This window comes from Pholcus phalangioides, unplaced genomic scaffold (genome assembly GCF_987345545.1).
Source record: "Pholcus phalangioides strain wild (caught in Gottingen) unplaced genomic scaffold, Ppha-v1.0 ptg000017l_1, whole genome shotgun sequence".
Lineage (NCBI taxonomy): Eukaryota > Metazoa > Arthropoda > Arachnida > Araneae > Pholcidae > Pholcus > Pholcus phalangioides.
In genome coordinates this window covers 28,210,361-28,226,722 of record NW_028301610.1, presented here as the reverse complement: position 1 = coordinate 28,226,722, position 16,362 = coordinate 28,210,361, and the positions used below count along the sequence as shown (strand labels likewise).

The 16,362-nt window shown below is 33.8% G+C and overlaps 1 protein-coding gene across 2 annotated transcripts in view; it reads left to right on the top strand.

The window, feature by feature from the left end:
* The window catches only part of Rpn3 (regulatory particle non-ATPase 3), a 116,242-nt gene that overhangs the window by 44,150 nt on the left and 55,730 nt on the right, over window positions 1-16,362 (top strand). The window contains exon 12 of one of the 2 annotated variants that reach the window (XM_089246173.1): window positions 2,627-2,774. The exons of the other annotated variant lie outside the window; for it this stretch is intronic. Coding sequence (XP_089102299.1) covers window positions 2,627-2,665 — 39 coding nt within the window. The 3' untranslated portion in view covers window positions 2,666-2,774. Of the gene's footprint in view, window positions 1-2,626; window positions 2,775-16,362 lie in introns of those variants that run through there. 2 annotated transcript variants of the gene reach the window in all.

Genomic DNA, 16,362 nt, shown 5'->3' with positions numbered 1-16,362 from the left:
GCCAATTTAGCTTTATTATTGCACTTACGTCACAAAATGAAGTCTATTAAATATGGCGATGCGCGGTACTTCTTTTTGAAAGCATTTTTTTTTTGCGTAATTAAAAAAATGAAAATAGTATGTTTCGAATTTTCATGACTGCTAGTTTCTGAGAATTTACCCTCAAGGTAGATGATTTCTAACTCATGGCACAGTGGCAGGTGAAAATTTGTTTGTAACTGGAGTGAACGTTTTTAAGTAACATTTAAGAGAACTTGGAATCTATTCGCCCCCAAAGCAGAATGTTTATTACTGTTCTACGACGAGCCCTCGGCTGACTGGAAATGTTCTGCGGTAAAAATCCCCATACATGTAATAGTGTTTTTTGCACTTTTTCTTAAAATTCTTCCAAATTGTTCTGCGACGTACGTCGCAGATTTCGGCACATTCTGCTTTGGGGCTATTCGCCCCTTCTAGATTTTCATGTAGAAATTTCTAGGAATTATGGCCTATCCTTCTGAATGTCGCTGCTGCTGTAGATAAATTAGAACTCGTGCATTTATTGAAACGATATTGAAAATATCAAGTTTTGAGAAAAAGATTTTTTTGCCAAAAATGCATTATTACGATGTTTTATTATTGATTTTTCGGGTTTAATCAACTAATGACATTTAATTCTTAGAGTAATCTGTTTTAAAAATGCATTGCTGGAGTTTTTTTTGTAATGCTGGTTTTGGATGCCCTTTTCTGAGGTTTTAACTTGTAAAAACCGTGAGGGAAAAAGTCTTATAAAAATTTGTTTCATCGTACCTAAGGTAGATAGAGGACATGAATGTTTTGCCAGGCATTTGAAAAAGGCTTACGCATCGTTACAAAATATTTGAACATATTTCACGACCAGTTCTTATTTTTTTAAATCTTACAATATTTCTAAATCAAAGGCATTCGAAATAATAAAAAAAACACGTTTTTATATAAATCATATTGATGATTCACCGGAAATTTCGAGATAGTATTTTTGCCATGAGATACGGGACAGAGTTTTTACTGTAATGATGTATGTTAATTTCCAGTTACTTAATTTCTTATGAAATCTTAAACTATTATGATATTTAATTTTTTTTTTGTTCCTTTGGTGTGGGCTTTTTATTTAAATTTCAGCCTTGTTGGGTAATTTGCGTGTTGTAGCCTTAGCTTTGTGTTTGTAAAATTGTAAAAAGTTCGTTTGTATTGGAAAAATGGAGCAATTCTGAACTTGACTTTTTCTGTTCACACACATTGATTTCCAAACACTTTTAATTTATGGTTTTGGGCCTGGTATAACACTCTTGTTTGAAAACCCTAAAATTTCTCATACCTCTCGTGAGGAACTCTACTCATTTCAGCTGAAGGGATTGTAATTATTATAATTTTTTAAAAATTAGGAACTCCAGACATATAGGTAAAATTTTCTTTTGCCATTTTCTCTCTGCCCCTTTGAAAAAAAAAAAACAACTTCTCAAAAGTTAACATTATTTGTCATTATGTCATGCATTTTCTATTTCTTATACATTGATTACAGTTTTTGTAGTATTAAGTTTGCAATGTATCGAATATCGGAGTTTTCTAAATTTGTTAGAAAAAAAGAAAACTAACAAGTAATAATTGTTTTTAAGATTAATTAGTCTGTAAAAAATTGATAAAAATAGAAAAATAAATAATTTCATTCCACAGTACGAACTTCTTTGATTATGTTTCATATTTTCACACATATTGATTTCCAAACACTTTTAATTTATGGTTGGGCTTGGTATAACACTTGTTTCACCAGCGTGAAACTCGCATGTTTTCTCAGTTTCCTTTTTTTGGAAAAACGTTGCTCGCATGATACCTAATGTTTCCCGTTTCTTTGCTTTTTGGATTTTTTTAAAATTTAATAAATGATTATAGTTCAGAAATATATGAATGTGTAAGAATAACCTGTAAATATTCGTCCACAGGCAATAGTGGACGAAATGAAAAGGTCATCCCCTTAAATTCGATGGTGAATTTTTTTCACTCATATAATCTTCGATCGTAATAGTCCCAGAAAATTCTAAATTTCCAAACATTTAAGTTGTTTTTTATGTATCGTGGATTATGTGAAAAATATGAGCCGGAATCCTTATATCGCACAAAGATCGATCTTTCAACATCGAAAAAACATTACTATCGATAGAAAAAAGGTGAATTTGTGATCGATCGCATGTACTCATGATTGAGAAATGCTTTTGTAAAACATTTTATTTACGAGAATATGTTATTCACTTCCAAAAATTCCACGGCTGATGATTCCTATATGTGATGAAACCAAATTCACTTCGTGACGTGTTGGTGATTAATTTAATGATTCCACTGCATTGGTTTAATCTGTGATCTCGTATTATACTAAGAACAGGGCCGGAACTAGAAGGGAGGTTGTTGGCAACTGCCCCGGGCGGAAAAATTTAGGGGGCGGCCGTTTTAGGTGGGAATAGAGAACACTGTTACAAAATTATCGAATTTTCAAGTTGTTGGGGCGGAGAAAATCCCTGTTACGGCCCTGTGCTAAGAATATTAAAAAAACAAAACAAAAAAAAGCCTTTGCTATAACCCAAAGTTTTTATCTTATTTTGTTATATTTTTCTAGAATGCGTTTATTTCTGGATTTTTCGATGTGCTTAGCTGAGACATGGATGACCATTTAGAAATTCAACTTTGCTGTATATTTGGATTGAATATTATTTATTTCCGTCTTTAGCTGTGAGAAAATAGAATAAAAATACTGTTATATATTATTTGAAATTGAAGTGGTATTTATACACGTGTGAAGATGCTTACCATCCGATTTAGTAAATGATGAATAAAGAGGGGCTCTATCAAATCTGCTAGTACACACCACACATCCAACATATTTCTCCCTCAATATTTTGAATGTGGCTTTCTTTTATCAGTTCTAAAATATTTTTTGTTATGATTCATAACCGTTATTGTGTCGACCCGATTCTTTTTGCTGGATACAACAAAAGCGGCGACTTGACCGCAGCAAAAAATTGCTACCGCAGGGGGCCCCCATCGAGGGGTTAGCGTACCAACCTCTCGATGAGTATAAGAAACAAGCCTGCCGTTCGGAATCGGCAATAAATTGTAGGTCTCGGTCTAATTAGCCCTCGTGTGCAGAAAATGACCGTGGTGCGACAAAAATGTCAAATGATTCTTTTTGCTTCGAATTAGATGACTTGAAGGCAAATTTCTTTTCACGAAGTGTTTTTAAAAAATTGCTAAATTGCTGTAAATTCTAAGAAGTCACCGTTTCTTTATTTCGAAAAATTGTTTTTAGCTGAATTGATCGTAAAATAGGAATTATGCTTTCTCGCCGAATTTGTCTGTTTCCAAATGGATGACGGTAATGCGAGGTGGCTTTTTTTCTCATCAAAGAATCGTAAATACAGGTTAATCATAATTTCATCGGCGCTAATATCATTTAGTTTTTGTGGTTTCTCAATAAAACTGTTCCACTGCTCATTAGTGCTGTTTGAACTTATAATCGCTTTTTTTTCACAATCACTACTCTGTTACCTGAATCAACTTTGATTCAAAGAAAGCGAATCCTTTTCGTGCCCGTTCTGATTTGAACCAAAAAAAAAAAAGGATTCAAGCTCAATTTTGTAGGTTATTGTACGTACATTAGATCAGTGGTTCCCAAACTTTTTGAACCGCGATCCTCTTCTGACAGGAAATTCATCGGCGACCTCCCCTTACATGTATGGTGACCATATGCCCCGGTTTTTGTTAGTGATTGCACTGTCTCGAAAGCATTTCTCAGAACGCCTTTTTCTCCCGGTTCCAATTTGCGTAATCAGTGATGAAGGAAATGAATTTTTTTTTCAATATTTAGTTTTCAGTGCTGTTTTATTGTGAAATGGGAAGTGTAGTGAGGTGAATGTTCGTTAATTTTGATGCATCCAGTTTCAGAATGATTCTTTGCTTAGAAATCGAGCATTAACAATATTGTTCATTATTATTATTAAATTCAATTGTATTTTTGAATAAAGAAAATAAGAACGTAGACACACTTCATATTACTTATCGTTCTGTGTTTTTAATTTGAAAAATATAATTTTGAAATTGGATGATTCTTTCTAAGCCATCCTGTATAAATATTAATTAGATATATTGACTACAAGTAGAATTTGATAAAATTGCATTATTACGTGGTAAGTAGCTCAAAAAAGACATTTTTATTTACGTTGTGAAAAATGAAAACTTATTTTTGGACGTTTCTATTTTAGAGAATCTCTCGCGACCCCCCTAGTTCATTCACGTGACCCACAATTTGGGAACTACTGCCCTAGATAGGTGAATTTCTGCATCTAATATGTGCATACATATTACTTGTGCATCTATTACATGTAATTTTTTTAAAATTCCTTTTTTTAAATCGATTTTGGAGCAATTTCAGATTTTTTCAAAACATTTTAATATACAATGCGGTGTGTGTTTAATTTGCAATTCATTAACTTGCAATTTATCAAAAAAATTTTTATTATATTCAATCGGAATTTGTAAAATTTTTCACAAATATGAAGGCTGCTCCAAAAAGGTTTCATATCTGACTATGAAAAGATCAAATCCAATCCAATTTCAACATTCAGTTGAATTTTCGGATAAATTGCTATGTGCAGGGGTGGAAAATCTGCTACAATTTCCGACGTCTGCTACATTTTGCTACAATTTCTGGCCTTTTGCTACATTTTGCTACAAAGCGCCAAAATTCTTCAATTCTGCATCATCTTGTGCCAAAAACAAAATTTCCCCTTGAAAATCTTTGAAGTTGCATCGATAGAAGCTGACTTTTTGATAACATCATTTGTCCTCCTTAGTTTGAGGCCCCCTCCCCAGGATTCGGTGTTCAGGCTTCCGACAACGTATAAAATAGGGTCAGACTATGCAGATTGCCGCTCATCCGCAGAACAATGGGGAAAAAAACCCTTCAATCACTGTGTTTCCAGCTATTTTTTAAGAAAAAAGTTGACACCTTTGATTTATGCATTCCTTACGTTAATTATTTTTTAAATTGCGTCTATTTTCCCTGACTGGCTGTATTTGACGAAACATTCGTGTATCCTTTATCAGAATGGAAAAGTTCGCGAAAGAACGTATTATTGCACTGGAAAAACAGCAATGATGAATCTGTCTTCACCATCAGGAGTTGTGACGCAAAAGCTGTCAAGGTGTCTACGATCGTGGAAAAGTGACGAAATGAGAAAAGAGTCGCGAAATAAGTAAAAAATAGGGAGTGAAAACAGATGTGTACTCAGATCGAATTTTTTGTGAAAATAGAATCATTCTCTTAAATTTCTAATTAATCATTATTCTATAGTTTGAGTTAAAAATAACAAGTCTATAGTTTTAATCACTATTAAATTTCTTAGAATTTCTAATAAATATTCTAAGAATGACCCAGCGAAATGCTTGAAACTGAAGAGAACAAAAGCACAGCTTAAACTTGCATCAGCGGCCAAAACAAGGAAAAAAAAAACTTTTCTAATGAGTTTCAAGTCTCTCCTGTAGTGATTTTTTTAATCAGTGATTACCAAGCGTTTACAAGGTAAATCTAAAACACTGATTTTCAAATTATTTTTGAAATCTGAAATACCATGTGTTAAAATGGCTCTGTTAAAAGCCTCTCATTTATTGATATTGTAGAGAATGTGAAAATATAAATATCAAGAAGTCTCTCAAAAATTTGTTATGCTTTAAAAATATATATATATTTCTGGGGGAAATCTCTATGTGTATATATATATTGTGCTTTCGGGAGGGGGAAGAGGGCACCCTTTTTTCTGAGCTGAGATAGCACTGTTTTTTAAAAACAGTGTAAAAAGTAATCTTATTTGCTGCCAAAATTTTGTAAATGCTGCTACAAAAACAACATTTTTGCTGCTAAAAAAAATCAAATTTCCATTTTCCACCCCTGTATGTGCGAAGAACAGTGAATCCTTTCGTGGTCTAAGTAAAAAAAAAATGAAAGTGGTCTAAAACCACTTTTTATTTTTCTAACATCTAGTCATTTTGATTTCATACTATGCTGTTACGATTAACACGAAGCTGTTAAAATGCTTACATGAATAACCAGCACTATCTATTGAACTAAATGCAAAAATGTAGGTACTTTCTTCATCACGGTTAATCGAACAGTTGTTGGAATTTTGTTTTTCTATCACATCACCCTAAGCGTAGATTAGTGCATTGCTTTTACACGCGAAAGATTTTGCACATTACACACCTCATTTTGCTGTTTAATTTTGTATTACATTTATAGCAGTTTACGTTTATTAGTTTTGATTGATTTAATTTGAATTAGAGTGAGTTACTATGACTCATGTACGCTGTTTACATGCACATATAAGAACGCAAACCAATCCCTCCCCCACATGAGACGAAATTCTGTTAGCCATGTATTATTTATAAAAATTATTATTTATTAAAATATTTTTTATTAAAATAAATGAATATTATTTTCCATTTGTATCATATTAGTTATCTTAGTCACATAATCAGATATTAAGTTTTGCAAACGAACGCGCTAGAATTTTCTAACTGAAGTACTGTTTTCCTTGGCCTATTCTTGTGACATTCGCGTTTTTAAAAGCATATTTCAGGAAGCTTGTGGTTTTTAAGTTATTGTAAAAAAAAAAAAAACCAATTTCTAAGAAAAAGTTTATGGGCATTGTATGACATTCAGATATCAACTAAATTTCATTTCAACAAATCGGAATTGATTACAAGCATTCAGCATTTTTCTAACAAAAAAGTAATTACATAAAATTCTAATTTCATCCTAGAAAGGTGCAGTGCTTACCGTAAACAATTTATTTTCGACTGTGGTTACCAAAAGGAAAGAAATTAGAAGTTCTTTCATTGAGAAAAAATTTTCAGATTCATTTATAAATGGCAAATCTATTGGGTATTAAAAAGGAATTTTTCACTTTTATATTCGTGTTGTTGCTTTGCTCTTCATCTCGGCACTTGAGAAGATAGCATCTTAAGTGGCTCTCAACTTGATACGATTATACGTATTTTCCAGTTTGTGACTGTCTTTTCAATTTATTACATCTGGTAAGATTGCGTTAGATAATGCCGGGGGTGGGGGGGACTTTTAGAATGATTTTTTTTAATGCCATTTAATTAATATAGTTCACCTCTGAATTCGAACTCGCAGCTATTTCCGAAGTTCGGAAAAAAAAAAAAATCAACGTGTCATTTCTAATCCAGAGTAATAGAAACACCCTGAAGCCAGCTTGCTAGCTATGGGAAGTACTGGTATTATGTGCCATAATCACATAGTTTGCAGATGAAGAGCAGCGATGTGTCAAGAGAGATCCCAATTGTATAGAGAGGTGTGTAGCAACAGTGTTTATAACGATAAATGATAGTTTTTAACGCTTTTCTCGGAGAACCATCTCGTGCAAGTTGTCATGCTTTCTGAGATGGTTTCTCAATTCTTTCAGTGACCTTTCATGATTAACTTAAAGAAGTCGTGACTCGTATACTTCTCCTTTTTGGGGCCCCTTGGTCTCTGTAACTTCTGCGATTTTCTATACTTTCTTTCAAATTTTTTTACTCTTCTCAGACATTTTCGTTTGGATAAAAACAAATGCCTGACCTCCTGCTGCAGAAAAAAAGTCACCATTTAGGCCCCTAGTGTGCATAGCTAATAATATGCAAATACGTGTTAGAGACTCCGTTGGCGTTTCTTTGCCCTTTTGTTGTTTTTTGTTACTTTTTCGTTGCTACCCCCGTCGTGCCTTGTTATCGCCTACTGTACGTAACTAGCTTGGTGTAATAAAGAAACATGGTTTGCATATGAAGAGAAGAGGCAGAGACCAGATGAAATAAGAACAAAATCTAATGCTCCTGTTTTTCGTTATTTATTTTTTAAATTTTCTTTTACCAAGTGGGTCTGATTATTCTGCAGCTGCAGGAAGCAATTCAGACATGGCTAGACGATTGAGAATTAAAAAAAAAAAATGAGGAGAGGTAGTAGAAAAGAAATGAGAGGAAAAAATAATAAGAGAATAGATACCTAAGCACATAATATGAAAAAATTAACCGCGATCCAGACACGAGGTGGGGGCATAAGCAAAAATACAAACCAGTTGAGACCTTGGGTGTCTGTCTGTCTATGTCCGCGGGATTCTCAGCAGCAGGCAAAGCCCGACTGTTGTTGCTGTTACAATCCTTGGCTGGAATTTTTTTGGCCCAAATTTTTTTCAGTCTGGAAATAGTTCTTTTTTTGTCCCATTTTATAAAGTTTTGCTTGCTTGCTGGGGTGTTTTTTTTTTTTGTTTTGGCATTTTCTTTTGCGACTTTTTAATTTAGATCTATTAAGCAAGAAGACTCTTAAGTTTAGTTTATTTTCTTGTGTGTTGTCTAGACGGTTTAGCGTGGATACCATTATAATCTAACTTCCATTGGTCCAGTTTGAACTCCCGTCTGTATATTTGCTCAAGGCAAACTTGGGTTAATTTTTTTGTTTCTCAAAGGGGATGTTGTTGTTGTTTGTATTTTTTTTTTTTCTCCCGATGTTTTATGAGGTTAAAAGATTGCAATATACATATATTGTTTCTAAAATGTTGTTATCTGCTAGTAATTTCTGCGGTCCTTCTCATACACTTTGCTCAGTTTTTCACCTTGAAGGGGAGATAAAAGTTAGGTTTCGGATAACTTTGCAGCGTTTTTAAAGCTTCTAAAATAAGACAATACAACGTTAAACTGGTATCCTTGTACTGATTTTTTTTTTTTTTTCTTGTGATATTTTTTAATGGTGGGTTTATGCTCGTTTATTATTCGCTGTGTTTTAAGGTTTCTTCTCTTTCTGATAGAACACTTTTGTTCTTGATCTGCTGTATCAGCCACATTGGAGAGCCATTTAACACTCTGATGCAGGATTTTATTTTTAATGATTTAATTTGAAAAAAAAAAAGGATACAGTACTAACTTCTTCGAAAATCCTGACGTTTAAAATTGCTTCTGGAATCAGTTTTTTATTTCCAGAGATGGATATTATCTGCGAATATATATTACAATCTGATTTTTTTGCAGTTATTTTGGAGGATATTACAGTCCAAAGTTTATTTAGCATGTAAAAAAAAAGTTGTTTCTTTTAGTTCCATTTATAAAGTTTTGCTTGCTTGCTGAGGTGTGTTTTTTGTTTTTTTCACTTTCTTTTGCGACTTTTAATTTAGATCTATTAACCTTTTAAAAGGGCCCATTTTTTCTAGTGATAGTATATTGTCCGAAAAAATATTTTAATAATATTTTTGGGATTGAGATTGATTTAAGAAGAGAAATTCATTTAGCTCAGATGAAATTAATTTTGGATAAATTAACTTTTTTCCTTTTCTGAAGTTATTAATAGATGGTAGGTGTAATGAGAGGTGGTAAAATATCTCGCCACGGACATTTTAAAATTGATGAATTTGGTGGGAAGTATATTTATATCTATTAACTCTTAATAGATATGAGTTAATAGAAGAATCAAGAAGACTCTTAAGTTTAGTTTATTTTTTTGTGTGTTGTTCAGACGGTTTAGCTTAAATAACCATTATATAATTTAATTTTCATTGGTCCAGTTTGAACTCCTGTGGCTGTATATTTGCTCAAGGCAAACTTGGCTTTATTTTTTTGTTTCTCAAAGGGGTGGTTGTTCGAGGATGATGTCGCTCTCCGCTATCCATACGAAGGTTTTTCAGAGCTGGCTGATGCGAAGATATATTTAGGAAAGAGAAAATTCATCTGCCCTTGCGGGGAGTCGAACCCACTCCCTCTCACTTCCCGGGTGAATACATTAGACTACAAAGGCAACGAATATCTTGATCTTTCCTTGGAGCTCGTGTGCACTGAACGAGACCGTTGACATCATCCTCGGATAAGTCGCCATCTGGTGGCAGTGTCAGCAATCGTGTGCTTTGGCCTGAATTAGGTCCGACCGTCCATGTACGGTCCTGTTCAGTGCACACGAGCTCCAAGGAAAGATTGAGATATTGTTGCCTTTGTAGGGCCTCTACTGGTCTAGGGCGCTCACCCGGAAAGTGAGAGAACGTGGGTTCGATTCCCCGCAAGGGCAGATAAATTTTCTCTTTCCTAAATATATATTCGCATCAGCCAGCTGTTAAAAACCTTCGGGAGTGGTGGTTTGTATTTTCCCCCCTGGTGTTTTATGAAGCTAAAAGATTGCAATGAGGTTTTTAAAATGTCTATCAGCTAATAATTTTTACGGTCCTTCCCATACATTTTGCTCAATTTTTCACCTTAAAGGCGAGGTAAAGTTAGGTTTAGGATAAACTGCAGCGTTTTTAATGCTTCGAAATAAGACAATACATTATTGAACCGGTATCACTGTGTACTGATTTTTTTTCCTGAGATAGTTTTTAATGGTGGGCTTATGTTCGTTTATTATTCACCGTGTTTTAATGTTTTTTTCTCTTTCTGATAGATTAGGCCTATTTTTGTTTTTGATCTGCTGTATCGGGATACATTGGAGAACCATTTAAATTTAAGACTCTGATGCAGGATTTTTTTTCAGGATTTAATTAAAAAAAGAAAAAAAAACATGATACCGTGTCAACTTTTTTGAAAATTCTGACGTTCGAAATTGCTTCTGGAACCAGTTTGGCATTTCCAGAGAAAAGGATTGCATGCGGATATTAGTGCCCAAATTTTTTTTAATCCCACACATTTATAATAGTTTAGCTTGCTTGCTGGGGTGTTTTTTGTTTCTTGCGACTTTAATTTAGATCTATTTAGAAAGGAGACTCCTAGGTTTAGTTTATTCTCTTGTGCTACCTAGACCGTGTATCGTGGATCACGGTTATCGGAAAATACATTTTTGAGGAGTAATTTCACTCATCTTTGATTTTTTAAGGGGTATATTGTAAAAAGAGGGATGTTTCTTTTATCAGTGAGACACTATTAAAAAAAAAAAAACTAAAATTTAAAGGAGTATTTTCACTCCTCAAACGAAATTTGGTGGAGTAAAATTAAATTTGGTTGCGTGAATCATGCATCTAGATGTGCATTGGCAAACATTAATACTTCACCAAGCACCGACTCTGGCCATATCGCTGTATTGCAATTTACTGCCATTAGTGAAATGGGTTGGAAATGAAGGCGCTGTCTATTGGTGGTCGCCTCAAGCTCGTTAGGGAAAATATCTTATCTATATCCTCCCTCGGATTCGAACCCGGGACACTGACAACAACCTTCACGGTGGTAGACGAGCATCTTACCACCACGCCACTCGGGCGCAGATAAAATTATTATCTAACTTCCATTCCTAACTATATTGATCCAGTTTGAACTCCCGTTTCTGTATATTTGCTCAATGCAAACTTGGCTTTATTTTTTGTTCCCCGAAGGGGCTGTTAGTATTCCCCCCCCCCGATGTTTTATGAGGTTAAAAGATTGCAATATATATTGTTTCAAAAATGTTTTATCTGCTAGTAATTTTTGCGGTCTTTCTCATATATTTTTCTCAGTTTTTTAACTTCAAGGGGATATAAACTTAGGTTTCGGATAACTATTTAGCGTTTTTAAAGCTTCGGAAATAAGAAAATACAACGTTGAACCGGTATCCTTGAGGTGATTTTTTTTTCCTTGAGAGAGTTTTTGATGGTGGGTTTATGCTCGCTTATTATTCACTGTGTTCTAGTCTCTCTCTCTCCGATAGAGTACTTATGTTTTTGATCTGTTGTGTGTGTATCAGGATACATGAGAGATTTAATCCTCGGATACCAGAATTTTTTTAAATCATTAAGTTAAAAAATTTCCGCCTGGCAGTCGAGTGGTTAGGGAACTAGCTTCTCACTGTGCAGGTCTGGGTTCGAATCCCGGTTCGGGCATGGATATTTACTAACACTAACAAATTCCCTGGACGGATCATGCTGATCCCTTGGGAATACGTGAGGATCACGTTATTTAAAAAAAAAAAAAAAAATACTGAAGTAATAACATACTGAAAAATACTGATACACAGTATTAAATCTTTGAAAAATCCTGTTCATTAAAATAGCTGCTGGAATCAGTTTGGCATCTCCAGATGGGGATTACATGCGATAATTACGATTAATTAAGACTTAATTATTTTAAAAGAGAATTTGTCTTCATATGAGTCTCGCGTGCATGATAGCGTTAATCATTTTTTTGTTTACCAAATATCAACTCTGATGTACGAAGCAAGCCCTGCGTTCGCGTCTTTTATAAAATTGTGACATTTTGGAACATAATTCAACTGAAAATATAATTGAAAAACTTCGGAATTAAAATTTCTCAAAGTTATAAGAAATCCCCCCCCCCTTTTTTTTCAAATTTTCAAAAATATCTGAAAGAAAAACCAGGATTTACCATTGGACAACTTGCATTCACCCTACATTTATTCTTAAGATTTATGTCATTTTTAACCCTTTAAGCGGCAATGACGAGATATCTCGCCTCCATAAAAGCCTCTTATTTCAGCATTGACAAGTCCAGATGTTTTGTGAAGTTGGTTTCTCAGTGGAAAACTTTTCCCCATACTCCTTAGTTTGCTGAAAATCAGTGAACAAAGCCACTTCATTGAAAGAGATGTGACATTTTGAAGGGGGGGGGGGTTTAGTGATTTCTAATTGCCGCTTAAAGGGTTAATCATGAGTAAGTATTATATTTAGAGTCGTTTTAACACTCTGGTTTTTCAGTTATTTTCTTTAATTACGTAAATATATTTTATTCTGGAAAGATTTAAACAACTATTCCAGTATAAAACCCATAATTCGGATTTGTAAAGTTTCAGAAATATTTTAGAGTTGTAAGAAAGTATTTACGTTACGTATCAGAAGCGTTTTTTTTTTCTTTTTGTTTTGTATCTTGTTTTCTTGAAATGGGTAGCCTATATATTGAAAAGATTGATATAAGGAAAATGTAGTCTTTTTTTTGTTTTTGTATTCCACGAATACAAATTATCATCGATTTATCTAAATTGATTTTGATATGCACCAGCAATCTTTGCGTTTATGATAATATTCTGAGTTATCCGATGTGCCATGTTATTTTTAGTTTTATTTTTTCTATTTCAATCAAAAGCTATGTGTGATTCATTTATTGTTGTGGGAGGGATGATTTGTTAATTATTATATGATGAACCTGTACTGATAGTTTTAAAAGAATATCGTGTATTCTTCCGTAATACATAACTATTGTAGGAACCCATATTCTGTTTTTTCTTTACAAACTCTCTCTCTCAGTAGCACAATTTCTTCAGTAAGTCGTCTCCGGGCATGAAAATCGTGATTTTGAATTATTTTTTCTTATTGCCCAACCCATTATTTCCTTATATCTTCCGTTGCCATCTGCCGGGCGAAACGCGTTTTTTTTTTACACGTTTGACAAAACATCTGGCAGCCGTAAGATGGGAAACAAGAAAAATAATAAAAAAGTGCCGACTTTTGAATTGCCTTAATTCCAACCCTTCCGCCCCAGAATAATGATACAAGACTTCCTTGTCACGTGGTTTCGTGATATAGATTTTTCTTCCCCGAAAAAAAAAAAATCGAACGGTACTTTTTCCTGAATTTTTTTTTTTTTAGTCAAGGAGACTCATCTCCCTCTCATTCTACCGACTCGTGTATGGCCTAGTTTGTGGTGCAGGTATCTATGATTTTCATGGGAAAGAAGCGACCCCCTATTCTTAGTTTTCGTACTTTATAGGTATTTTTACCCCCTACTGTTGTGTGGCAGGAATTTCTAGAGTTTGCTAGTTTCTTCCGGGATTCTTATATCGATTTTTTTTTTCGTAACGTTGAGCTTTTTACTTTAGTTTGGTGTGATAACTTGTAAATGACTTATTTGAGAAGCTCGAAATAACATAGCGTTTCATGGCTGATGTTATATACAAGAGTTCTACTGTACGAAAATTTGAGTTTTTGAGAAAGTTTTTCACATAATGGCCATGCCAAGAACTTGGTTTATAAATTAGTTAATTTAAGATTTACTTCAGCTCAATTTCAAATATTAGTAATATTCATATCCCTTCTGGGATTCGAACTGTCACCTATAGATGTGAAGATTAATACGCTAGCTGGCTACTCAACCATTGTCAGTTGAAGTTTGTATTTGTTGTAAAGAAATATCGGGCGAACACTATAATTTTATCATCCGAAATGTGTTATGAATTCAGAAACTATGCCAATTTTTATTTCCAAAACTCTCAGAATATGGCGCTACTGCCTATTGAGATGATAATGTTAGTAAAGTTGGATATGACAAAAATTGATGGTGAAAAACCGTAATTAAAATATCGTACTTTTTGCCTATGATCTACAGATTATACGTAATTGTCGAAAATTTATTACTTATTTAAAAACTAAATTTTGTTATTGTGAATTATATCAAGCTGCGTATTATCCGAAGTTTCTTTTTCTGTGACGTTTTAATACATGTTTTTCTTTTTTAATTATTCGTAAAAAATAGTTTGATACGTATAGACGCAAGTAGAAGAATCGAAATTGTTTTTGGAAAAGTAAGTGACCAACAAACCCTCAAATTCCTCAAGATTTAATGACTGGTGAATGAAATTTACATGTGCACATTTTTTTCTCGAAAGTATCGAAATTCACGTCTGCAGATTACGCTTAAAATTTCACGAAGATTCATCCAATTTAAACGCAGTTCAACTTTCTGAAACTTGATTTTTATCACCTGAATATATTAGTCCGCATTTCCAATATGCGAGATGCGCTACATCAAAATAAATTTTTATAAACATTGTTCGGAATTGGTTGCATGAATATAGCTGATGGTTCCGTGCCTTTCCATGATGTATCACGCAGTGGAGATCACTCTTGATATATTTATAGTTAATTTTAAATTTATAGATGATTACAGCTGTGAATTCTCAATATTTAGAAACTCAAAAAAAAAAAAAATAATAAATAAATAAATTACGGGCATATCAAAGGCATGTCTGGACCATCATATAAAAATTTATCTTTAATAATATTTATTAGTTTTCAATACGTAAGTTAAACAGCAGGAGTGTCTGTGCATTTTAAATGGACGGCGTGCATAACTGAATAGGCCTACTGTAATATTTTTTGATGCTTTTTTTAGTGCCGTCATAAATGTATGTGCAATTATTTTACTACTTAGACTCAAATATGACAGAAATCTGCTGTTGCAAAAAAAAAGCGAACCAAGAATCGCATATAAAATATGCAGCACCAATTGACAAAAGTGAGTTGTCGTGCAAATAGTCAGAGGTAATTCAAACAAACTCCATACCATGCGTCATGAATGAAAACAGCTTGGCGGTGTTTTTTTTCCTCTCATCCGGTATGCGTAAAATGTATGTCATCGCCCCCACGTGGGTAGAGCTGTCGAGGCTCTAGCCTGGGGGTCCACAACAGACAAAATGCCCAACGAGGTGGCTGAAAAAAGATGGCCATAAAAATATGTATCTAACCATACCGAATATGTATCTAAACTATATGAAAAATGCAGAAACCCAATAGAGCAATAAAAAAATCAATAATTATGATAAAATATGAATATAATGCCCATAAGAAATTATGATTGTCTCACCTTAGTATGGATAGCAATGACAATCTGAACGAATGCCATACTTTTGTTTTTACATTTAATTTGGATGGTTGGTGAGAAACCATGGCATGGGGGCCCGTGAAAGATCTCAGTCTAGATGTGCGGCTGCTGGATGTGGGGACTATTATCTACGTACGCACATTATATGTAGGCTACTGAATTGTAGGCCGTTGATTTTGGAGTTCTTACCGAATTCGCAATTTGACATTCAAATTATTATTTTTTCATTGTGTTACATAACTTTGCTCTAAAAACACTATCATCTGAATTATATTTTTCCAGTAAGCTCAAATAGTACCGAAACTACTCATTTCTCTCTAGATTTCTATAAGAGATTTCATTAACCGTTTCATCAGGGGCGTATGCAGGAGCGACCTTTGAAGAATGGGGCGTACAATTTTTTTTCCTGAGAAATTTGGAGTTACCACCCTTCATAGCACCATTTAAATTAGCGGAAATTGATTGAAATACTATATAAAAGATATTTTCTTTCGATATTTTTAATTTATTTCACAGAAATATTATTTCTCCTAATTTTTGGTTATCTTGGGGGGGGGGGGCACGAGCCCCCATGCCTTCATGAGACATTTTTTCTATTTCGAGTTTTTTTGCGTGATGCATTATAGTTTTGAGAATAACAATTTAAGCAAGTAATTTTCATTCTGTTCTTTTTATTGGTGCTCAATACATTTTTAGGGGCTGGGAAGTATTCTATCTCCTAGAAATTCACAATCTTTAGGGTGGCAACCA